General features: G+C 49.1%; 1 protein-coding gene across 1 annotated transcript in view; it reads right to left on the bottom strand.

The window, feature by feature from the left end:
• LOC140729263 (ephrin type-B receptor 3-like) overlaps positions 1-25,885 on the bottom strand; it is a 45,067-nt gene extending 19,182 nt beyond the window's left edge. Inside the window, exons 1-2 of the mRNA XM_073048841.1 lie at positions 25,703-25,885; positions 20,466-20,530 (exon numbers count right to left, since the gene is read on the bottom strand). Of these exons, the coding sequence (XP_072904942.1) occupies positions 20,466-20,530; positions 25,703-25,754 (117 nt within the window). The 5' untranslated portion in view covers positions 25,755-25,885. The remainder of the gene's footprint in view (positions 1-20,465; positions 20,531-25,702) is intronic.

Raw genomic sequence — 25,885 nt, forward strand, 5'->3', positions numbered from 1 at the left:
AGCGAACAGGGTCTAGTTGCTCAGACAGCGAACAGGGTCTAGTTGCTCAATCAGCGAACAGGGTCTAGTTGCTCAGGCAGTGAACAGGGTCTAGTTGCTGAGACAGCAAACAGGGTCTAGTTGCTCAATCAGCGAACAGGGTCTAGTTGCTCAGGCAGTGAACAGTGTCTAGTTGCTCAGACAGTGAACAGGGTCTAGTTGCTCAGGCAGTGAACAGTGTCTAGTTGCTCAGACAGTGAACAGTGTCTAGTTGCTCAATCAGCGAACAGGGTCTAGTTGCTCAATCAGCGAACAGGGTCTAGTTGCTCAGACAGCGAACAGGGTCTAGTTGCTCAGACAGCGAACAGGGTCTAGTTGCTCAATCAGCGAACAGGGTCTAGTTGCTCAGGCAGTGAACAGGGTCTAGTTGCTGAGACAGCAAACAGGGTCTAGTTGCTCAATCAGCGAACAGGGTCTAGTTGCTCAGGCAGCGAACAGTGTCTAGTTGCTCAGACAGCGAACAGGTTCTAGTTGCTCAGACAGCGAACAGTGTCTAGTTGCTCAGATGTCTAGTTGCTCAATCAACGAACAGGGTCTAGTTGCTCTGACAGCGAACAGTGTGTAGTTGCTCAGACAGCGACCAGGGTCTAGTTGCTCAGACAGCGACCAGGGTCTAGTTGCTCAGACAGCGACCAGGGTCTAGTTTCTCAATCAGCGAACAGTGTCTAGTTGCTCAATCAGCGAACAGTGTCTAGTTGCTCAATCAGCGAACAGTGTCTAGTTGCTCAGACATCGAACTGTGTCTAGTTGCTCAGGCAGCGAACAGTGTCTAGTTGCTCAATCAGCGAACAGTGTCTAGTTGCTCAATCAGCGAACAGTGTCTAGTTGCTCAGACAGCGAACAGTGTCTAGTTGCTCAGACAGCGAACAGTGTCTAGTTGCTCAGACAGCGAACAGGGTCTTGTTGCTCAGACAGTGAACGGTGTCAATTGCTCAGACAGCGACTGGTGTCAATTGCTCAGACAGCGAACAGGGTCTTGTTGATCAGACAGTGAACGGTGTCAATTGCTCAGACAGTGAACGGTGTCAATTGCTCAGACAGTGACTGGTGTCAATTGCTCAGACAGCGACTGGTGTCAATTGCTCAGACAGCGAACAGTGTCTAGTTGCTCAATCAGTGAACAGTGTCTAGTTGCTGAGACAGCAAACAGGGTCTAGTTGCCCTGTTGGTGAACAGGGTCCAGTTGTTCAATCAGTGAACAGTTTCTAGTTCAATCAGCAAATAGGTCCAATTGTTGAAACAACAAATAGGGTCTAGTTGCTCAATCAGCGAACAGGGTCTAGTTGCTCAGATAGTGCTCAATCAGCGAACAGGGTCTAGTTGCTGAGACAGCAAACAGGGTCTAGTTGCTCAATCAGTGAACAGTGTCTAGTTGCTGAGACAGCAAACAGGGTCTAGTTGCTCAATCAACGAACAGTGTCTAGCTGCTCAATCAGCGAACAGTGTCTAGTTGCTCAGACAGCGAACAGGGTCTAGTTGCTCAGACAGCGAACAGTGTCTAGTTGCTGAGACAGTGAACAGGGTCTAGTTGCTCAATCAGTGAACAGTGTCTAGTTGCTCAGACAGTGAACAGTGTCTAGTTGCTCAGACAGCGAACAGGGTCTAGTTGCTCAATCAGTGAACGGTGTCTAGTTGCTCAGACAGTGAACAGTGTCTAGTTGCTCACACAGCGAACAGGGTCTAGTTGCTCAATCAGTGAACAGGGTCTAGTTGCTCAGACAGCGAACAGGGTCTAGTTGCTCAGACAGTGAACAGGGTCTAGTTGCTCAGACAGCGAACAGGGTCTAGTTGCTCAATCAGTGAACAGTGTCTAGTTGCTCAGACAGCGAACAGTGTCTAGTTGCTCAGACAGCGAACAGGGTCTAGTTGCTCAATCAGTGAACAGTGTCTAGTTGCTCAGACAGCGAACAGGGTCTAGTTGCTCAATCATTGAACAGGGTCTAGTTGCTCAATCAGCGAACAGGGTCTAGTTGCTCAGACAGCGAACAGGGTCTAGTTGCTCAATCAGTGAACAGGGTCTAGTTGCTCAATCAGTGAACAGGGTCTAGTTGCTCAGACAGCGAACAGGGTCTAGTTGCTCAGACAGCGAACAGGGTCCAGTTGCTCAATCAGCGAACAGGGTCTAGTTGCTCAGACAGCGAACAGTCTCTAGTTGCTCAGACAGCGAACAGGTCTAGTTGCTCAATCAGCGAACAGGGTCTAGTTGCTCCGACAGCGAACAGGGTCCAGTTGCTCCGACAGTGAACAGGGTCCAGTTGCTCAATCAGCGAACAGGGTCTAGTTGCTGAGACAGCGAACAGGGTCTAGTTGCTGAATCAGCGAACAGGGTCTAGTTGCTCAATCAGCGAACAGGGTCTAGTTGCTGAGACAGCGAACAGGGTCTAGTTGCTGAGACAGTGAACAGGGTCTAGTTGCTGAGACAGCGAACAGGGTCTAGTTGCTGAGACAGCGAACAGGGTCTAGTTGCTCAATCAGCGAACAGGGTCTAGTTGCTCAGGCAGTGAACAGGGTCTAGTTGCTCAGGCAGTGAACAGGGTCTAGTTGCTGAGACAGCAAACAGGGTCTAGTTGCTCAATCAGCGAACAGGGTCTAGTTGCTCAGGCAGTGAACAGTGTCTAGTTGCTCAGACAGTGAACAGGGTCTAGTTGCTCAGGCAGTGAACAGTGTCTAGTTGCTCAGACAGTGAACAGTGTCTAGTTGCTCAATCAGCGAACAGGGTCTAGTTGCTCAATCAGCGAACAGGGTCTAGTTGCTCAGACAGCGAACAGGGTCTAGTTGCTCAGACAGCGAACAGGGTCTAGTTGCTCAATCAGCGAACAGGGTCTAGTTGCTCAGGCAGTGAACAGGGTCTAGTTGCTGAGACAGCAAACAGGGTCTAGTTGCTCAATCAGCGAACAGGGTCTAGTTGCTCAGGCAGCGAACAGTGTCTAGTTGCTCAGACAGCGAACAGGTTCTAGTTGCTCAGACAGCGAACAGTGTCTAGTTGCTCAGATGTCTAGTTGCTCAATCAACGAACAGGGTCTAGTTGCTCTGACAGCGAACAGTGTGTAGTTGCTCAGACAGCGACCAGGGTCTAGTTGCTCAGACAGCGACCAGGGTCTAGTTGCTCAGACAGCGACCAGGGTCTAGTTTCTCAATCAGCGAACAGTGTCTAGTTGCTCAATCAGCGAACAGTGTCTAGTTGCTCAATCAGCGAACAGTGTCTAGTTGCTCAGACAGCGAACTGTGTCTAGTTGCTCAGGCAGCGAACAGTGTCTAGTTGCTCAATCAGCGAACAGTGTCTAGTTGCTCAATCAGCGAACAGTGTCTAGTTGCTCAGACAGCGAACAGTGTCTAGTTGCTCAGACAGCGAACAGTGTCTAGTTGCTCAGACAGCGAACAGGGTCTTGTTGCTCAGACAGTGAACGGTGTCAATTGCTCAGACAGCGACTGGTGTCAATTGCTCAGACAGCGAACAGTGTCTAGTTGCTCAATCAGTGAACAGTGTCTAGTTGCTGAGACAGCAAACAGGGTCTAGTTGCCCTGTTGGTGAACAGGGTCCAGTTGTTCAATCAGTGAACAGTTTCTAGTTCAATCAGCAAATAGGTCCAATTGTTGAAACAACAAATAGGGTCTAGTTGCTCAATCAGCGAACAGGGTCTAGTTGCTCAGATAGTGCTCAATCAGCGAACAGGGTCTAGTTGCTGAGACAGCAAACAGGGTCTAGTTGCTCAATCAGTGAACAGTGTCTAGTTGCTGAGACAGCAAACAGGGTCTAGTTGCTCAATCAACGAACAGTGTCTAGCTGCTCAATCAGCGAACAGTGTCTAGTTGCTCAGACAGCGAACAGTTTCTAGTTGCTCAGACAGTGAACGGTGTCTAGTTGCTCAATCAGTGAACAGTGTCTAATTGCTGAGTCAGCTAACAGGGTCTAGTTGCTGAGACAGCGAATAGCGTCTAGTTGCTCAATCAGTGAACAGTGTCTAGTTGCTCAATCAGTGAACAGTGTCTAGTTGCTCAGACAGCGAACAGTGTCTAGTTGCTCAGACAGCGAACAGTGTCTAGTTGCTCAGACAGTGAACGGTGTCTAGTTGCTCAATCAGTGAACGGTGTCTAATTGCTGAGTCAGCTAACAGGGTCTAGTTGCTCAGACAGCGAACAGGGTCTAGTTGCGCAGACAGCGAACAGGGTCTAGTTGCTCAGACAGTGAACGGTGTCTAGTTACTCAATCAGTGAACGGTGTCTAATTGCTGAGTCAGCTAACAGGGTCTAGTTGCTCAATCAGCGAACAGAGTCTAGTTGCTCAGGCAGTGAACAGAGTCTAGTTGCTGAGACAGCAAACAGGGTCTAGTTGCTCAATCAGTGAACAGGGTCTAGTTGCTCAGGCAGTGAACAGTGTCTAGTTGCTCAGACAGCGAACAGGGTCTAGTTGCTCAGACAGCGAACAGTGTCTAGTTGCTCAGATGTCTAGTTGTTCAATCAGCAAACAGGGTCTTGTTGCTCAATCAGCAAACAGGGTCTAGTTGCTCAATCAGCAAACTGGGTTTAGTTGCCCTGGTGAACAGGGTCTAGTTGCTCAATCAACGAACAGGGTCTCGTTGCTCAGACAGCGAACAGGGTCTAGTTGCTCAGACAGCGAATAGGGTCTAGTTGCTCTGACAGCGAACAGTGTCTAGTTGCTCAGACAGCGACCAGGGTCTAGTTGCTCAGACAGCGACCAGGGTCTAGTTGCTCAGACAGCGAACAGTGTCTAGTTGCTCAATCAGTGAACAGTGTCTAGTTGCTCAGACAGCGAACAGTGTCTAGTTGCTCAGACAGCGAACAGTGTCTAGTTGCTCAGACAGTGAACGGTGTCTAGTTGCTCAATCAGTGAACGGTGTCTAATTGCTGAGTCAGCTAACAGGGTCTAGTTGCTCAGACAGCGAACAGGGTCTAGTTGCGCAGACAGCGAACAGGGTCTCGTTGCTCAGACAGCGAACAGGGTCTAGTTGCTCAGACAGCGAATAGGGTCTAGTTGCTCAATCAGCGAACAGGGTCTAGTTGCTCAGATAGTGCTCAATCAGCGAACAGGGTCTAGTTGCTGAGACAGCAAACAGGGTCTAGTTGCTCAATCAGTGAACAGTGTCTAGTTGCTGAGACAGCAAACAGGGTCTAGTTGCTCAATCAACGAACAGTGTCTAGCTGCTCAATCAGCGAACAGTGTCTAGTTGCTCAGACAGCGAACAGGGTCTAGTTGCTCAGACAGCGAACAGTGTCTAGTTGCTGAGACAGTGAACAGGGTCTAGTTGCTCAATCAGTGAACAGTGTCTAGTTGCTCAGACAGTGAACAGTGTCTAGTTGCTCAGACAGCGAACAGGGTCTAGTTGCTCAATCAGTGAACGGTGTCTAGTTGCTCAGACAGTGAACAGTGTCTAGTTGCTCACACAGCGAACAGGGTCTAGTTGCTCAATCAGTGAACAGGGTCTAGTTGCTCAGACAGCGAACAGGGTCTAGTTGCTCAGACAGTGAACAGGGTCTAGTTGCTCAGACAGCGAACAGGGTCTAGTTGCTCAATCAGTGAACAGTGTCTAGTTGCTCAGACAGCGAACAGTGTCTAGTTGCTCAGACAGCGAACAGGGTCTAGTTGCTCAATCAGTGAACAGTGTCTAGTTGCTCAGACAGCGAACAGGGTCTAGTTGCTCAATCATTGAACAGGGTCTAGTTGCTCAATCAGCGAACAGGGTCTAGTTGCTCAGACAGCGAACAGGGTCTAGTTGCTCAATCAGTGAACAGGGTCTAGTTGCTCAATCAGTGAACAGGGTCTAGTTGCTCAGACAGCGAACAGGGTCTAGTTGCTCAGACAGCGAACAGGGTCCAGTTGCTCAATCAGCGAACAGGGTCTAGTTGCTCAGACAGCGAACAGTCTCTAGTTGCTCAGACAGCGAACAGGTCTAGTTGCTCAATCAGCGAACAGGGTCTAGTTGCTCCGACAGCGAACAGGGTCCAGTTGCTCCGACAGTGAACAGGGTCCAGTTGCTCAATCAGCGAACAGGGTCTAGTTGCTGAGACAGCGAACAGGGTCTAGTTGCTGAATCAGCGAACAGGGTCTAGTTGCTCAATCAGCGAACAGGGTCTAGTTGCTGAGACAGCGAACAGGGTCTAGTTGCTGAGACAGTGAACAGGGTCTAGTTGCTGAGACAGCGAACAGGGTCTAGTTGCTGAGACAGCGAACAGGGTCTAGTTGCTCAATCAGCGAACAGGGTCTAGTTGCTCAGGCAGTGAACAGGGTCTAGTTGCTCAGGCAGTGAACAGGGTCTAGTTGCTGAGACAGCAAACAGGGTCTAGTTGCTCAATCAGCGAACAGGGTCTAGTTGCTCAGGCAGTGAACAGTGTCTAGTTGCTCAGACAGTGAACAGGGTCTAGTTGCTCAGGCAGTGAACAGTGTCTAGTTGCTCAGACAGTGAACAGTGTCTAGTTGCTCAATCAGCGAACAGGGTCTAGTTGCTCAATCAGCGAACAGGGTCTAGTTGCTCAGACAGCGAACAGGGTCTAGTTGCTCAGACAGCGAACAGGGTCTAGTTGCTCAATCAGCGAACAGGGTCTAGTTGCTCAGGCAGTGAACAGGGTCTAGTTGCTGAGACAGCAAACAGGGTCTAGTTGCTCAATCAGCGAACAGGGTCTAGTTGCTCAGGCAGCGAACAGTGTCTAGTTGCTCAGACAGCGAACAGGTTCTAGTTGCTCAGACAGCGAACAGTGTCTAGTTGCTCAGATGTCTAGTTGCTCAATCAACGAACAGGGTCTAGTTGCTCTGACAGCGAACAGTGTGTAGTTGCTCAGACAGCGACCAGGGTCTAGTTGCTCAGACAGCGACCAGGGTCTAGTTGCTCAGACAGCGACCAGGGTCTAGTTTCTCAATCAGCGAACAGTGTCTAGTTGCTCAATCAGCGAACAGTGTCTAGTTGCTCAATCAGCGAACAGTGTCTAGTTGCTCAGACAGCGAACTGTGTCTAGTTGCTCAGGCAGCGAACAGTGTCTAGTTGCTCAATCAGCGAACAGTGTCTAGTTGCTCAATCAGCGAACAGTGTCTAGTTGCTCAGACAGCGAACAGTGTCTAGTTGCTCAGACAGCGAACAGTGTCTAGTTGCTCAGACAGCGAACAGGGTCTTGTTGCTCAGACAGTGAACGGTGTCAATTGCTCAGACAGCGACTGGTGTCAATTGCTCAGACAGCGAACAGTGTCTAGTTGCTCAATCAGTGAACAGTGTCTAGTTGCTGAGACAGCAAACAGGGTCTAGTTGCCCTGTTGGTGAACAGGGTCCAGTTGTTCAATCAGTGAACAGTTTCTAGTTCAATCAGCAAATAGGTCCAATTGTTGAAACAACAAATAGGGTCTAGTTGCTCAATCAGCGAACAGGGTCTAGTTGCTCAGATAGTGCTCAATCAGCGAACAGGGTCTAGTTGCTGAGACAGCAAACAGGGTCTAGTTGCTCAATCAGTGAACAGTGTCTAGTTGCTGAGACAGCAAACAGGGTCTAGTTGCTCAATCAACGAACAGTGTCTAGCTGCTCAATCAGCGAACAGTGTCTAGTTGCTCAGACAGCGAACAGTTTCTAGTTGCTCAGACAGTGAACGGTGTCTAGTTGCTCAATCAGTGAACAGTGTCTAATTGCTGAGTCAGCTAACAGGGTCTAGTTGCTGAGACAGCGAATAGCGTCTAGTTGCTCAATCAGTGAACAGTGTCTAGTTGCTCAATCAGTGAACAGTGTCTAGTTGCTCAGACAGCGAACAGTGTCTAGTTGCTCAGACAGCGAACAGTGTCTAGTTGCTCAGACAGTGAACGGTGTCTAGTTGCTCAATCAGTGAACGGTGTCTAATTGCTGAGTCAGCTAACAGGGTCTAGTTGCTCAGACAGCGAACAGGGTCTAGTTGCGCAGACAGCGAACAGGGTCTAGTTGCTCAGACAGTGAACGGTGTCTAGTTACTCAATCAGTGAACGGTGTCTAATTGCTGAGTCAGCTAACAGGGTCTAGTTGCTCAATCAGCGAACAGAGTCTAGTTGCTCAGGCAGTGAACAGAGTCTAGTTGCTGAGACAGCAAACAGGGTCTAGTTGCTCAATCAGTGAACAGGGTCTAGTTGCTCAGGCAGTGAACAGTGTCTAGTTGCTCAGACAGCGAACAGGGTCTAGTTGCTCAGACAGCGAACAGTGTCTAGTTGCTCAGATGTCTAGTTGTTCAATCAGCAAACAGGGTCTTGTTGCTCAATCAGCAAACAGGGTCTAGTTGCTCAATCAGCAAACTGGGTTTAGTTGCCCTGGTGAACAGGGTCTAGTTGCTCAATCAACGAACAGGGTCTCGTTGCTCAGACAGCGAACAGGGTCTAGTTGCTCAGACAGCGAATAGGGTCTAGTTGCTCTGACAGCGAACAGTGTCTAGTTGCTCAGACAGCGACCAGGGTCTAGTTGCTCAGACAGCGACCAGGGTCTAGTTGCTCAGACAGCGAACAGTGTCTAGTTGCTCAATCAGCGAACAGTGTCTAGTTGCTCAGACAGCGAACAGTGTCTAGTTGCTCAGACAGCGAACAGTGTCTAGTTGCTCAATCAGCGAACAGTGTCTAGTTGCTCAATCAGCGAACAGTGTCTAGTTGCTCAGACAGCGAACAGTGTCTAGTTGCTCAGACAGCGAACAGGGTCTTGTTGATCAGACAGTGAACGGTGTCAATTGCTCAGACAGCGACTGGTGTCAATTGCTCAGACAGCGAACAGTGTCTAGTTGCTCAGACAGCGAACAGTGTCTAGTTGCTCAATCAGCGAACAGGGTCTAGTTGCTCAGACAGCGAACAGGGTCTAGTTGCTCAGACAGCGAACAGGGTCTAGTTGCTCAATCAGCGAACAGGGTCTAGTTGCTCAGGCAGTGAACAGGGTCTAGTTGCTGAGACAGCAAACAGGGTCTAGTTGCTCAATCAGCGAACAGGGTCTAGTTGCTCAATCAGCGAACAGTGTCTAGTTGCTCAATCAGCGAACAGTGTCTAGTTGCTCAGACAGCGAACAGTGTCTAGTTGCTCAGACAGCGAACAGTGTCTAGTTGCTCAGACAGCGAACAGGGTCTTGTTGCTCAGACAGTGAACGGTGTCAATTGCTCAGACAGCGACTGGTGTCAATTGCTCAGACAGCGAACAGTGTCTAGTTGCTCAATCAGTGAACAGTGTCTAGTTGCTGAGACAGCAAACAGGGTCTAGTTGCCCTGTTGGTGAACAGGGTCCAGTTGTTCAATCAGTGAACAGTTTCTAGTTCAATCAGCAAATAGGTCCAATTGTTGAAACAACAAATAGGGTCTAGTTGCTCAATCAGCGAACAGGGTCTAGTTGCTCAGATAGTGCTCAATCAGCGAACAGGGTCTAGTTGCTGAGACAGCAAACAGGGTCTAGTTGCTCAATCAGTGAACAGTGTCTAGTTGCTGAGACAGCAAACAGGGTCTAGTTGCTCAATCAACGAACAGTGTCTAGCTGCTCAATCAGCGAACAGTGTCTAGTTGCTCAGACAGCGAACAGTTTCTAGTTGCTCAGACAGTGAACGGTGTCTAGTTGCTCAATCAGTGAACAGTGTCTAATTGCTGAGTCAGCTAACAGGGTCTAGTTGCTGAGACAGCGAATAGCGTCTAGTTGCTCAATCAGTGAACAGTGTCTAGTTGCTCAATCAGTGAACAGTGTCTAGTTGCTCAGACAGCGAACAGTGTCTAGTTGCTCAGACAGCGAACAGTGTCTAGTTGCTCAGACAGTGAACGGTGTCTAGTTGCTCAATCAGTGAACGGTGTCTAATTGCTGAGTCAGCTAACAGGGTCTAGTTGCTCAGACAGCGAACAGGGTCTAGTTGCGCAGACAGCGAACAGGGTCTAGTTGCTCAGACAGTGAACGGTGTCTAGTTACTCAATCAGTGAACGGTGTCTAATTGCTGAGTCAGCTAACAGGGTCTAGTTGCTCAATCAGCGAACAGAGTCTAGTTGCTCAGGCAGTGAACAGAGTCTAGTTGCTGAGACAGCAAACAGGGTCTAGTTGCTCAATCAGTGAACAGGGTCTAGTTGCTCAGGCAGTGAACAGTGTCTAGTTGCTCAGACAGCGAACAGGGTCTAGTTGCTCAGACAGCGAACAGTGTCTAGTTGCTCAGATGTCTAGTTGTTCAATCAGCAAACAGGGTCTTGTTGCTCAATCAGCAAACAGGGTCTAGTTGCTCAATCAGCAAACTGGGTTTAGTTGCCCTGGTGAACAGGGTCTAGTTGCTCAATCAACGAACAGGGTCTAGTTGCTCAGACAGCGAACAGGGTCTAGTTGCTCAGACAGCGAATAGGGTCTAGTTGCTCTGACAGCGAACAGTGTCTAGTTGCTCAGACAGCGACCAGGGTCTAGTTGCTCAGACAGCGACCAGGGTCTAGTTGCTCAGACAGCGAACAGTGTCTAGTTGCTCAATCAGCGAACAGTGTCTAGTTGCTCAGACAGCGAACAGTGTCTAGTTGCTCAATCAGCGAACAGTGTCTAGTTGCTCAATCAGCGAACAGTGTCTAGTTGCTCAGACAGCGAACAGTGTCTAGTTGCTCAGACAGCGAACAGGGTCTTGTTGATCAGACAGTTAACGGTGTCAATTGCTCAGACAGCGACTGGTGTCAATTGCTCAGACAGCGAACAGTGTCTAGTTGCTCAGACAGCGAACAGTGTCTAGTTGCTCAGACAGCGAACAGTGTCTAGTTGCTCAATCAGTGAACGGTGTCTAATTGCTGAGTCAGCTAACAGGGTTTAGTTGCTGAGACAGCGAATAGGGTCTAGTTGCTCAATCAGTGAACAGTGTCTAGTTGCTCAATCATTGAACAGTGTCTAGTTGCTGAGACAGCAAACATTGTCTAGTTGCTCAGACAGTGAACAGTGTCTAGTTGCTCAATCAGCGAACAGTGTCTAGTTGCTCAGACAGTGAACAGTGTCTAGTTGCTCAGACAGTGAACTGGGTCTAGTTGCTCAATCAGTGAACAGTGTCTAGTTGCTCAATCAGTGATCAGGGTCTAGTTGCTCAGACAGGGAACAGGGACTAGTTGCTCAGATAGTGAACAGGGTCTAGTTGCTCAATCAGCGAACAGTGTCTAGTTGCTCAATCAGCGAACAGTGTCCAGTTGCTCAATCAGTGAACAGTGTCTAGTTGCTCAGACAGCGAACAGTGTCTAGTTGCTCAATCAGCGAACAGTGTCTAGTTGCTCAATCAGCGAACAGTGTCCAGTTGCTCAGACAGCGAACAGGGTCTAGTTGCTGATACAGCAAACAGGGTCTAGTTGCTGAGACAGTGAACAGGGTCTAGTTGCTCAATCAGTGAACAGTGTCCAGTTGCTCAGACAGCGAACAGGGTCTAGTTGCTGATACAGCAAACAGGGTCTAGTTGCTGAGACAGTGAACAGGGTCTAGTTGCTCAATCAGCAAACAGTGTCTAGTTGCTCAGACAGCAAACAGGGTCTCGTTGCTCAGATAGTGAACAGTGTCTAGTTGCTCAGACAGTGAACAGGGTCTAGTTGCTCAGACAGCGAACAGGGTCTAGTTGCTCAATCAGCGAACAGGGTCTAGTTGCTCAGACAGCGAACAGGGTCTAGTTGCTCAGATAGTGAACAGGGTCTAGTTCCTCAATCAGCAAACAGTGTCTATTTCCTCAATCAGTGAACAGGGTCTAGTTGGCCTGTTGGTGAACAGGGTCCAGTTGTTCAATCAGTGAACAGTTTCTCGTTCAATCAGCAAATATGTCTAATTGTTGAAACAACAAACAGGGTCTAGTTGCTCAGACAGCGAACAGTGTCTAGTTGCCCTGGTGAACTGGGTTTAGTTGCTCAATCAGCGAATGGGGTCTAGTTGTTCAATCAGCAAACAGTGTCTAGTTGCTCAATCAGTGAACAGGGTCTAGTTGCTCAAAAGGGCAAATAGTCTCGTAGTTCAATTAGCAAGCAGGGTTTAGTTGTTCAATCAGTATACAGGATCTCATTGCTCAAACAGTGTACTGACTCTAGTAGCTCAAATAGAGTGGAGGGAGAAGTTGTTTAATCAGTGAACAGTTGCTAGCTGCTTCCCCCACCTCTCGTCAGCACCCTCCAGAGTTCCTCCCTCAGCCACATCCTGGGGGGTGGAGTGGGGCAATTTACAGCAGCTCTTTGGCCCACCGACCCTCTGCGTCTTTAGGATGTGGGAGGAAACCGAGTACCTGTGGGTGGGGGGGATACGGAGGGCGGACCCATGTGGTCACAGAGAGAAAAGCAAGCTCCACGCTCATGCACAGAGCCGGCAGGGGGGGCATTGGGGGGCAGGATCAACTCTGGGCTTTACCCACTGCTCCATTCTCAGTGCGTGCAGGAACCTGACCGGAAATGTTGACATTTCGACGACCCCCCCCCCCCACACACACATACACACACGCTGCTCGTAATGAAATGTATAAAATAGGAAGAATCCCCCCTCCTGCGTAGAAATGTCAAATACTACAGGGCATGGGTTTAAGGCGAGTGAGGGACAGTTTGAAGGAGATGCGTGGGACAAGTTCGTTTTTAGAAAGAGAATGGTGAGCGCATGGAGCAGACATAATTTTCTACAGTTACATGAATAGTGGAGAAATGGAGGAATATGTATCATGTGCAGGCAGATAGTTTAATATAGGTTTATGGCATCGCGTTCAGCACAGACATGATGGACCGAAAGGCCTGTTCCTATACTGAACTGCTCTGTATTCTAAGTAGTTATCCTCAGCCTCTGGTCAATATCACTTCCGCTGAAGTGATTCCATGAAAGTCATGAGAGAACGACCCCATCCCAGTCCCACCTTGTCGGGGAGCTTCAGGGGGCGGGGACAGTGCAGGACTCAGGGGTCAACACAGCTGTGCCCATTGGAAGTTGCTCAGTTATCCCCCGCCCAGCCAGAGGCCAGGCTACGCCTGTGATTGGCTAATTGGGTGTCAGTCCCAAGGATGGCATTCAGCTCAGTGGGGAAACACCTCTGCGGCGTCCCGAGGGCAAGAATTTCTCTCGTGAAACGCGACTCTTAAAATCAGCCGCACAACACAGGAACAGGACCTTCGGCTCAACCCTGCCGACTGTAACACATCCACACAAATCCTACCTGCCTATATTTGCCTCGTAAATTTCCCACTCCTCTCCTGTCCAAGGACTCTCTAACCGTTGTAATTGTATCTGCCTCCACCGCAGCCCGTTCCCCGATAACCACCCCCCTCCATGTGAACATCGTAACCGTCAGATCGCTTTCAAAGTGTCTCCCCTCTCACTTTAAACCCGTGCCCTGGGGGAAACTGCCTACCTGATCTAAGCCCATCATGAATCCCGGTAACAAGGTACCGGGAGGGTTAATTGTCATTGTAAATTGTCCCGTGATTAGGCTAAGGTTAAATCAGGGTTGTCCGGGACTGTTACGGTCTACTCCGAGCTGTATCTCTAAATAAATAACTATCAGCAGTGGCACAGAAATAGTCCGGAAGGTCAGGGTACATTGGGATCAGAGTGCGTTAGAAAATCGGAGACAAAGTTAGTTTGCTGGTTGGAAAAAAAAACTGGTAGTAGAGGATTTTTTTAAGATCGGGGTGGCACAGGGTCCCCTGTTGTTCATCATATTAATAATTAACTGTATATTAATAATCAAGATGATCATGTAGATGGGTAACACGGGGGCGCATAGTTTTAAGGTGCTTGGAAGTAGGTACAGAGGGGATGTCAGGGCTAAGTTTTTCACACAGAGAGTGGAGGGTGTGTGGAATGCACCACCAGGGATGGTGGTTGATGTGGATACAATAGGGTCTTTTAAAAAATTCTTAGATTGGTACGTGGAGCTTAGAAAAATAGAGGGCTAGGCGGTAAGGGAAATTGTAGGCAGTTTCTAGAGTAGGTTACATGGTCAACACAACATTGTGGGCCGAAGGGCCTGTAATGTGCTGTAGATTTCTATGTTTCTATGACAACGATTAGAAACTTTGCTCAACTGGGAAAATGGGTAAAGGAATGGCAGATGGAATTTAACTCAAACGAGTACAAAGTGATGCATTTTGGAAAGCTAAACCAGGGCTGGGTGGTAGGGTGGAGATGCGTCTCCACCAAAGGAGGAGTAAGGCGCTCCTTCCCTCCACTAGCCTGCAGGTCACCCTTGGGCAAAGTGTAGCACCTGCTTAGACCCCTCCCCCCCCCCAATCAGTGTCACATGAAGCCATGGGAGCAGGTGGTGGACGGTCGTATGAGCAGCTGGTGCAGATCACAAGTCCTGGTTTAGCTTTCCAAAATGCACCAATTTGCTCTTGTTTGAGTTAAATTTCATTTGCCATTCCCTTTCCCTATTTCCCAGTTGAACAACATCCCGTCATGAGCCTGTGCGGCCTTCTTTGCCGTCCACCTCATCACCAGTATTGTCCTGACACACAAACCTACTAATCATTTTCACCTACATAATCATCTTGACAGGCGGCAGACAATTTCGGTAGAGTACTGATAATGGCTGGGGTCACCCGTCTTGTAAAGACACTGACCAGAAGAAGGCAATGGCAAACCACTTCTGTAGAAAAATTTGCCAACAACAATCGTGGCCGTGGCTAGACCATGATTGTCCACATAATACGGCACGGCACGGGGTGATGATGATCATGGTGAAGCCAGGGCAGATCGTGCCGAGAAAGTGGTAGGGCACTGGGGAGTGTTGTTGAACAACAAGACCTAGTGCCACAAGCACAAAATACTGGAGGAACTCAGCAGGCCAGGCTGCATCTATGCTAGGGAATAAACAGCCGACGTTTTGGACTGGGACGCTTCATCGCGACTGGTTAATGGGGAAAGGGAAAGAGGGCCAGAATAAGAAGGTGGTGGGAGGGGAAGATGTACAAGCTGGAAGGTGATTAGGTGGGCGGACAGGGAAGGGGGGGGGGGGTGTGAACTGAGAAGCTGGTAGCTGATAGGTGGAAGGACCAAAAAGGAATCTGATAAGAGATTTAAGTGGATCTTAGAAAAAAGGGAGGGATGAAGAGCACCAGAGGGAGGTGATGGGTAGGTATGGAGAAGAGAAGAGGTGAGTAAGGCTTTTAAGAGACATTTAGATAGGCCCATGAATATGAATGAGATGGAGGAATATGGGCATTGTGTAGGTAGGAAGGATTCGGTTTTTTAAAATTTACTTTTTAGCTGCTTCAGCGCAACATTATGGGTCAAAGGGTTGTTCCTGTGCTGTACTGTTCTATGTAGAATAGGGAATAGAAGAAGGAGGTGGCGCAGAAATTACTGGAGGCTCGAGAACTTGATTTGTCAATTTGGAGGCCACCCAAATGGACTATGATGTGTTGCTCCTCAAATCTGAGAGTGGTCTCATCTTGTCAGCAGAGGAGATGACATATGGTTGACCACCGGGAGATCCTGCCTGTTGGGTACGGGGCGAACATGCTCGACTTACAGTTACAAATACATAGTTCCACACTGGGAAGAGCAGTGAGCAAGGCGTACGGCACGGAGTACAAGAGTTGGGAAGTCATAGTTCAGTTGTATTTTCTTTTGACTTAGATTTTGAGCCTTCCAGCCCGAAGAGACTACGCTTTCCAATCGCACCCATGCGATCAATTAACCCATAGCCGTTGTACTGTGGAATGAAACCGAAACACCCGGAAGAAGCCCACGTGGTCACGGGGAGAACAGACAAAGTGTTTACAGGCAGTGGTGGGAATTGAACCTGGGTCACTGGACTAACCACTACACTAACATGCTGTCCTGGAGCACTGTGTAAAGTTCTGGTCTCCACCCTACAGGAAGGTTTTGATTAAGCAAAAGAGGGTGCAGAAAACATTTTCAAAGTTCAAAGTAAATCTATTACTGAAGTACATATTTGTTATCATATTCTAATCTGAAATTCATTTCCTTGTGTGCATTTACAGGAAAATAAGTAAATAAAATAATTTTTAAAAAACAACTATGCATAAAAAGTGGCTAGTGTCTGGAATACGCTGGTGGGATGCTTAAGATCAGGGGTTCCAATTTTTTTATGCCATGGAGCCCTGCCACTACCATTAATCACGGGGTCCATGGACCCCAAATTGGGAACCATTGTATAAGAGGCTCTTGGATGAAAGGCGTAAAATGGATGGCTATGTGGAAGGGATCTCCAAGAAAACTACGATCTTGCGTGCTTCGGTGACTTGGAGAGCTATATTGGCTGGAGTCAGGGCTTTATGCTTTGGCTCTTGGTAGGGTCACCCATCCCAAACAGGTCAAAGGGTAGAGGCCAGACTAAGAGTGGTCCATCGGCCCTATAGGTTCAGGGCTTCAGCTCAGGGCTAATAACCCAGAGTGGTAAAGTTCAAAGTAAATTTTATTATCTGAGTATATATATGGCACACATATCCGAGATTCATTTTCCTGCGGGCATACTCAGCAAATCCGCAGATTAGTAACTATAACAGGATCAATGAAAGATCAACCAGAGTGCAGAAGACAACAAACTGTGCAAATGCAAATATAATTAAATAGCAATACATAATGAGAACATGAGATAATGAGATGAGCAAGTGAGTGTAGTTATCCTCTTTTGTTCAAGAGCCTGATGGTTGAGGGGTAGTAACTGTTCTTGAACCTGTGGTATGAGTCCCAAGGCTCTTGTACCTTCTACCTGATGGCAGAAGCAAGAAGAGAGCATACCTGTGTGGTGGGAATCTCTGATGAGGGATTCTGCTTTCCTACGATGCCATTTCATTTAGAGCTTTACCTGTGATAGAATCCTCTACCTGCTGTAGGATTTTCCATTCAAAGGCATTGGTATTTTCATACCAGAATCAAAATCGTTACCGAAACAACAATGAAGAATCCTTAAACATGAGGAAATTTGCAGATGCTGAAAATTCAAGCAACACACAGAAAATGCTGGTGGAACGCAGCAGGCCAGGCAGCATCTATAGGAAGTACAGTTGATGTTTCGGGCTGAGACCCTTCGTCAGGGCTAACTGAAAGAAAAGATAGTAAGAGATTTGAAAGTGGGAGGGGGAGATCTGAAATGATAGGAGAAGACAGGAGGGGGAGGGATTAAGCTAAGAGCAGGAAAGTTGATTGGCAAAAGGGATACAGAGCTGGAGAAGGGAGAGGATCATGGGACGGGAGGCCTAGGGAGAAAGAAAGGAGAGGGGAGCACCAGAGGGAGATGAAGAACAGGCAAGGAGTGATTGTGAGAGAGGCAGAAAGAGTAAAAGCAGGGGGGGGGGGGGGGGGAGAATAATAAATAAATAAATTAGCGATGGGTTAAGATGGGGAGGAGGGGCATTAACGGAAGTTAGAGAAATCAATATTCATGCCATCAGGTTGGAGGCTACCCAGACGGAATATAAGGTGTTGTTCCTCCAACCTGAGGGTGGCCTCATCTTGACAGTAGAGGAGGCCATGGATAGACATATCAGAATGGGAATGGGACATGGAATTAAAATGCGTGGAGACTGGGAGATCCTGCTTTCTCTGGTGGACAGAGCGTAGGAGTTCAGCAAAACGGGTCGGGTCTCACCAATATATGAAAGGCCACACCGGGAGCACTGGACGCAGTATACTACACCAGCCGACTCAGAGGTGAAGTGTCGCCTCACCTGGAATGACTGTCTGGGGCCCTGAATGGTGGTGAGGGAGGAAGTGTAAGGGCAGGTGTAGCACTTGTTCCGCTTACAAGGATAAGTGCCAGGAGGGAGATCAGTGGGAAGGGATGGGGGTGGATGGGGTGAGGGCAGATGTGCGGGAAATGGGAGAGATGCGTTTGAGAGCAGAGTTGATGGTGGAGGAAAGGAAGCCCCTTTGTTTAAAAAAGGAAGACATCTCCTTCGTCCTGGAATGAAAAGCCTCATCCTGAGAGCAGATGCGGCGGAGACGGAGGAATTGTAAGAAGGGGATGGCATTTTTGCAAGAGACAGGATGGGAAGAGGAATAGTCCAGGTAGCTGTGAAAGTCCGTAGGCTTGTAGTAGATATCAGTAGATAAGCCGTCTCCAGAGATGGAGACAGAAAGATCAAGAAAGGGGATGAAGAATCCTTCTACATCCGAGTGTGACGGTATTCCTGAGTCTCCCCCCGGGACTTGTGTGACTGACAGGAGTGAAAACCGAGAGGAAGCTACTGAAGTGATGAAGGAAGACCTGAATACCGCCGGGTGGAGGACCTTCATTGCTGCCCCAGACGCCAGTGGTGTAACGGGTAGTAAGTAGGTATCTGGAAGGGAGGGGTTAGGTTGATATTGGAGTAGGTTAAAGGTTTATCCAGGAGCTGTTTGCACGTTGCGCATTTATGGGTAATTTGTCACGTGGTTTAGGGTGCGGCAGAAGGAGTCACGTTTCCCGCTCTCTTCGTTCCGTTGAGAGGGAGAGGGACGGGGTGATATACTTTTCCGTGACCGCTAGTTTGAAGGTTAGCTCCTCTAATTTCCACTTCCATATGAACAGTATAAATCCAAACATTCAATTTACGATGGGGATGGAGAAGAATGTTCCCGGACCTGCTAATACGACGGAAACCAGATGATAGCCCCGGACATGGCGTCTATTGGAAACCCACTCACACGGACTTAAACCTCAACAACAGCCACCATCACGCCTCCCAAAGTTCTTTCTACTCTGATTAACGGTGCGAAAACTATTTCGGACCCGGAGAGTCTCCCCAAGAAAATAAGACTATTACGCATGACGCTCCTACGGAACGGCCAGAAGGTGATGGAAATCAATCGGGCCCTTACAGGGGCTGACAGAAAAACCAGGAATCCTAGCAACGGGGAGGAACCTTTCGCTACCGCCTGTCTTCACTATATTCCCGCGGTTTCTCGAAGGATCGCCAGATCCTTAAGAAATACCATCTACAAACCCCTAACGAAGCTCAAGTTGCAGCTTATCTGGGTCAAAGGTGACCTGGGACTCAGGTCGGCCGGTTTCCTGTGAAAGCGGAGCAGCGTATATCGGTCAGACGGTGGAAACCCGCAACAAGGAGCACAGGGGGTGCATCCGTTCGGGTTACCCGGAGAAATCACCGCACTCGCAACAGCCACAGGATTGACTAAGGCGGCACAGTGCTGCGCCAATAGCCTTTGGGACCAAGCCAATGAAATAAAACTAGAGAGACAGGATTTTAACGAAGACGAAGATCTGACTCTAAGGAAGAACTGGAAATCGATAGTGATCAAAATGGGACAGCGAAAACCTGATTGGATGAGGACTAACCAATCAGGAGGGACATACTACGGGGTATAAATACCAGCGGACTTGCCCTGGTCATCCCCGATGAAGATGGCGGAGTTTGATGTGGAAGCGTCGGTTACAATCTATATCTGTACCCGACTGAAAGCCCGAGAAGAGTTTATTCGTCATATACGCCGGGAAAACACTAGATCCTCCTTTTTTAACTCTAATTTTGCTGTTTCGCTAACTTAGTTTCGTTAGTATAAGATGGTACGTTTTTGCTGGCTTGGTCATAAAGGATCGAGCGAACTCCTTTCGACTTGGAGCTCGGTGATTTGGAAGAGCGTCGTACAGTGTCGAGTCCTGACACAAACCGCGGATTCGGCAGCGCAGTCGATGCGGCAACTGCGCTTGTGAATTTGTACGTGTCACGTCATTATTACTTAATCGTGATAGTATTTAACTCCATTCTTGTTTTCGTAGCGCTTGTCGAGACTTGGGCAGAGCACAGCAACGCTTCGCTGCTGTTTTGCATTCGGCCTTCCCTGAGTTATTGGACTTTCAAGTCAACTGGCTCTGAAGACCAGCGGTATTTAATGTTTAGACATTCTTTGCAGCCACGGTGTAGGCTTTGTTTTCCCTTTGGAGAGTTCTAGTTAACAACCCTGTTTGGCTTACCGTTTATTGTTTTATTTTCCCTTTAATTACTTTCGAATTAAAGTTGTGAACTATCGACCTGCTTCAGTGTCTCTCACTCCACACTTGCCCCATATCCGAACCGTGGTGACATAACCCTCTACAGCCTGGACTGGTTTATGTTCTGTGTTCAATCAACACAATCTGGCACATAAAGATGTTACCTGGGATTGGAAGACTTCAGTTATCAGGAACAGTAATCTGGACAGGGACTTGAATGAGCAAGGCACAGCGGGATGAGGTAATTTATTATGTAGGATCAGAGTAGATAGGCATGGTGGTCAGTACAGACGAGGTGGGCCGAAGGGTCTGGACATCTCTGGGCTGGCACGGTAGCGTGGTGGTTAGCAGGACGCTCTACAGTACCAGCGACAAGGATTCAATTCCCGCCTCTGCCTGTAGGGACTTTGTACATTCTCCTGGTGGTCACGCGGGATTCCTCCCACAGTCCAAAGAAGTGCCGGCTGGTAGGTCATTGTGAACTGTCCCGTGATTAGGCTGGGGTTAAACTGGGGGTTGCTGGGCAGCACAACTCAAGGGTTGGAAGGGCATCTTGCAAGACGAGGGAAGAGTTTGTGAAAGTTGGCACCTTACCCCGCCGCTGGGCAGCGCCAGCCAGTTCAGCTCCTCCGTCTCCAACTGAGTGTCCATGAGCACCTCTATCAGAGAGAAAGAGGAGAGATTTGTATTTCGATAGAACCTTTGACAACCCGTCAAAATGCTGCCTCTGGCTGTAGCTGACACGTTGCTCCCACTTTGCCGGGCTTCCTTCTGCTTCCTCCTTCCCCTTCCTGCGTTTTTCAGAAGCCCAGCGATAACTAACAACTGCGCAATATTCGCATCTGGTTAAACAGGTCTTCATCTGCTCTTTAGATGGAAAAACTGTGGATGCTAGAAACCTGAACGTGCTGGAAACACCCAGCAGGTCAGGCAGCATCAATGGAGCGAGAACAGATCTGAAGCGATGCCTTTCTTTCTGCCTAGATGCTGACTGAGCTGGTGGGTGTTTAGCCCTTTTGCTGGTTTTATTAACGTTCCCTGAATTGTCTGATTATCTTGTCCTATCAGAGGAATTCCTATCCTTGTCCCTTCCCCACCCGCACCAACTCGATTCTCACTTTCTCGGCGCTGATGAAGAATGCTAGACTCAAAACAAGAACTTTATTTCACTAGAAACACGCGTGAAGTTGGGGAGGAACTCATCGGGTCAGGCAGCAACAGTCGGCGTTGCCGGCCGAGGCCCGTTTCTCTCTCCATTGAGGCTGCGTGATCTGCCGAGTGTTTCTGGTTTCAGTTTAGCTCGGATTTCCAGCATTTGCAGCTGTGTTTTCCTCCCCGCTCACAGTATTCCATGGCCGCCTCTGATACATGGAGTGACTGCGTTCAATGTGCGCACAGCAAGATTCCAATGAGAGCAACCTGACAACGACAGGGCAAATACCGGGCCTGGAAGTATGGAGGAGTGGAGCTCCCTCGCCCTCAAAGAGCCGAGCTGGGTTTCACGCTCTGGGTCCCTAGACACTCAAATCACAGGACTCAACCTCGTGGCAAGACGGCTGCTGGCAGAATTCAAGAATAACCCAGAGAGAGTCGCAATGACTCTCAAGTGCAGGAATCAGGGAGACTTCGGCAGTTCAAACTAAAGATTTATTACAGAAATCAATCGGAAAAACTAGTAAGAGCTCAGGCAAACTGTACAGAATCTTGCCGAACTAAAATCACTCACACAGAAGAGTCTGGTCTGAGTTTCATTAGACAAGGGACCACGACGACCCAGCAAGGAGGGGTTAGCATGTCTTCTCTGAAATACTGTACACCCTGGAGCAGTGCCAAGCAGACAACATGAGTGTCCAGGCAAAGCAACATAGTGTCCAAAGTGGCCAAACTGGGCGGAGTTAAAGATGCGCCAGTGGGCGACTTCTCCCAACTCATCAGGGAAACTGCTAATATTTTTCTATTCTAATGTCTCTACTTTCCTTTTTCGGGTTGGTTGGGGTTCTGTCGGGGTCTTTGAGCCACAGCGGCGCTCAAAAACTGCGCCTCTGCACAATGGCGTACTCGCGTTCTCGGAGCCCCGCTGATCGGCCGCGTTTCGGCAATACTGGATCCCGGTTTGGCCTGAAGTCGAGTGACTTCGGGGCCTGCACAGCCCTGCGGACGCGAATTCTCACTGGTGTCCTGCACTGAAGCGTAGCGGGAGCCGGAACATCGAAGACAGCGAGGGTGGTTCTGCACACAGTAATCCAACTGCCGATCCTCAAGTTGGGGAACTCGAAATAAAAGAGCAAGGCCTCAGACTGGCTGCAACATCGAAATGGCGGCTGTTGTCATCCCTGTCGCGGTGGAAGGAGAGACATCTGTTTCTCTCTCTCTCGTCATGGAGAGAGCGAGCCTGTGAGATGTCGAAGTGTTAGATGTTGATGGACTGTGGACCATGGTCTCTCTGTTGTTGTCAAGGTGGGTGGTGGGAGTGCACAGCCATGAAAGCTCACCTTCCCCTCGACTTCCTCAGGAGACTGAAAACAGAAACGATCCTCACAGTCGTTATCGATGCCCCACAGAGAGCATTCCCTCCGGAGGCATCCCACTGCTCTGCACGGGACCGCAAGAAACTGCAGAGAGCCGTGGACAGCGGCCAGCCTCCGCCATGGACTCCGTCTACACTTGTTCCTCCCTTTGTAAAGCTGCCAACATCAGGACATACAGTACCCCCCGCCACCCACCCCTTCGGGCAGAAGATGCACGTACACCCGGACTCAAGGACAGTGTCCATCCCGTTGTTAAAAGACTATTGAATGGTCACCTAGTACAGTCAGATGGACTCTCTGCTTCACCCTACGCCACGGCCCTTGCGCTCTCTGTAAGTGCAACACTTTATTCTGCCTTCTATTACTGCTTTTCCCTTGTACTACTTCGCTGTAATGCACGACATGCAAAACAAATTTTGTCACCGTACCTCAGTAAAGGTGACAGTAGGAAACCAGTTACCAATTTCTCTCGGACATCTAAGGTGATTGCCTCTGCCAAAAGGTTCGCTGCTTTCAGAAATATATGTCCAGTTATAATGGACACCAATTACATTTTTATTTATTTATTGAGCTACAGCGTGGAATAGATCTTTGCTGGCCCTTTGAGCCGCGCCGCCCAGCAACCACCCCGATTCGACCCTAGCCTAATCACGGGAAAATTTACAACACCCAGTTAACCTGCCAACTGACATGTCTTTGGTCTGTGCAAGGAAACGGGAGCACCCGGAGAACACGTGGTCTCGGGGAGAATGTATCGGCGGCGGCGGGAATTGAACCCTGGCCGCCTGTAACTGTAAAACGTTGTGCTAGTCACTACGCGACTCTGCTATGCTCTCCTAGTTTGGAATAAAGACTTTGCGACCGCTCTTCACGATAGTTGGGATATCACCACACTGAACCCAGGAAGAATTCAGTCTAGCTAACCCATCCATATCTCGAGAAGCAGCAGTCGGCCAGCAGTACAGTTCTAGCCAGCATTGTGTGTGTGTGTGTGTTACGCCGGTAAAGGGGTTAAGGGTTACGGGGAGAATAGGGTTGAAAAAAAAACTCAACCATGGTTGATTGGCGGAGCACACTCAATGAAATGAATGGTGTCAACACAACAGGTTCTGCAGGTGTTGGAAATCCCGAGCAACACATACAAAATGTTGGAGGAACTCAGCAGGTCAGGTAGCATCTATGGAAATGAATAAACAGTCGACGCTTCGGACCGAGACCCTTCAACAGGACTGGAAAGGAAGCGGGAAGAGTGGGGGCAGGAGAAGGAGGAATCTAGATTGTGATAGGTTACGCCATGTGGGGGGAGGGGGGTGTAAGAAGTTGGGAGGAAAGTTAAAGGGCCGGGGAAGAAGGAATCTGATCGGAAAGGTGAGCGGATTATGGGAGAAAGAGAAAGAAGAAAGGCACGGGGTGGGGGGGGGGGGGTGATAGGCCAGTGAGGAGAAGAGTGCAGAGTGGGAAAGTGAAGATGTGGGAAAGGAGTAGTTTGTTTTTTACCCGCAAGTTGGAGAAATCGATGTTCATGCCATCAGTTTGGAGGCTACCTGGACGGAATATGAGATGTTGCTCCTCCAACCCGAGAATAGCCTCATCATGGCAAAGGAGAAAGAAGACGCCGGAAATGGGAATGGGAATAGGAATCGAATTGGCTGGCCACCGGGAAATTCCGCTTTTTGCGGATGGAGTGGAGGTGATCGACAAACCCGTTCCCTCAATCTACATCGGGTCTCACCAATACAGAGGAGGCCGCATCAGGAACACCAGACACTATAGACAACCCCAGCAGGTTCACGGGTGAAGTGTTGCCTCACCCGGAAGGACTGTTTGGGCCCCTGAATGGAGGTGAGGGAGGAGGAGGTGAATGGGCAAGTGTGGCACTTCCGGTGCTTGCAGGGATAGGTGCCACGAGAGAGATTAATGGGGGGGGAGGGGCGAATGGACCAGGGAATCACTCAGGGAACGATCCTTACAGAAAGTGGGGAATTGGGTGGGGAGGTACGGGTATGCGTGGCGGTAGAGTCCCGTTGAAGATGGCGGAAGTTGTGGAGAATGATGTGTTGGGTGCTGAGGTCAAGAGGAACTCTGTCACTGTTAAAGCAGCGGGAAGATGGGGTGACCGCGGATGACCAGGAATTGGAGCGAGGGCAGCATCAATGGCGGAAGAAGGGAAACGCTGTTATTTGAGGAAGGAAGATATCTCTGATGTTCTGGAAAGGAAAGCCTCATCCTGAGAACCGATGCGGCAGGGGCGAAGGAACTGAGGAAAAGGAGTAACATTTTCACAGGAGATAGAGGTAATCGAGGTAGCTATGGGAATCGGTAGGTTTGTAAAAGATGTCGGTTGACGGTTTTTCTCCCAAGCTTGAGACAGAGATATCGAGAAAGGGGAAAGAAGCGTCAGAAATACAGCAAGTGAATTTAAGGGCAGATGGAAGTAGGAGACCAAGTCGATGAAATTGACCAGCTCAGCAAGGGGCATAAAGCAACAGCGACGCAGTCGCCAATGTGTCGCGGAAAGTGTTGGAGAGCATTGCCAGGGCAGGCTCGACCTGTTGGAAATTGCCAACGTAAAGACAGGCATAACTGGGGCTCCTGCGCATGCCCACGGGTTCACTTTGAGTTGGCAGAAAGTGGGAGGATCGAAAGAGAAAATGTTTGCAGTTCGCTCTAATTTTTTTTACAGCTGCGTGGACCAGCTGTTGCTCACGGCTGGAAAACGGTGCGGCACTTGAAATGTTTCTGATTGGTAGTACGCAAACTACGAATATTTAGAATGAAAATTGAAAAAAAATCACGTACGTCATATCCCATGAATAAAACAACTGACTCTTTGAGATTCACCTTTACTCCTGGCAACTCGCCATCTGACATCTAAATTAATCCGGTTAAACTTTCTAATCTTTCTACTAGTACCATCCCGATCAATGAGCCATGCAGCTTGGAAACAGGTCATTCGGTCCATCGAATCCGTACTGACCACCGTATTGACACCAATCTTATTTCATTCTCTCCACATTCCCATTAACTCCCAGCAGATTCTACTCCTCGCCATACAATAGGGGCAAATTACAGGGGCCGATTGACCCAGCGACCCGTGCACCTTTGGGACGTGGGAGGGAACAAAGCTCTCCTGGGGGTGGGGGGGAAGAGACCACGCAGTCACAGGTAGAACCTGAAAAACTCCACACACACAAACCCGCGCGTCGGGATCCGTGATGCAGCGCCTCTATCCCGATGCGCCATAGACCCTGTACGACTGGGAATCGACACATTGTGCTGGATAAATTGCATCTTTAAACCTACCGTCGAAAGCCAGCGCGATGGAAGAAAAGCAGAGGGACAGCCAGATCGCCATGGCCAGCGGCCTTTGGGCTGGGACTCCGCAGGGACCGTGGAGCGGACTCTGTGCCCCTGTCCACCTCAGCGCTGTGGGAAAACAACGAGGGCTTCTGTCTGACTGCTCTCACCCCACAAGAGTCCCCGCCT

Source organism: Hemitrygon akajei, chromosome 6, assembly GCF_048418815.1.
Source record: "Hemitrygon akajei chromosome 6, sHemAka1.3, whole genome shotgun sequence".
Classification (NCBI taxonomy): Eukaryota; Metazoa; Chordata; class Chondrichthyes; order Myliobatiformes; family Dasyatidae; genus Hemitrygon; species Hemitrygon akajei.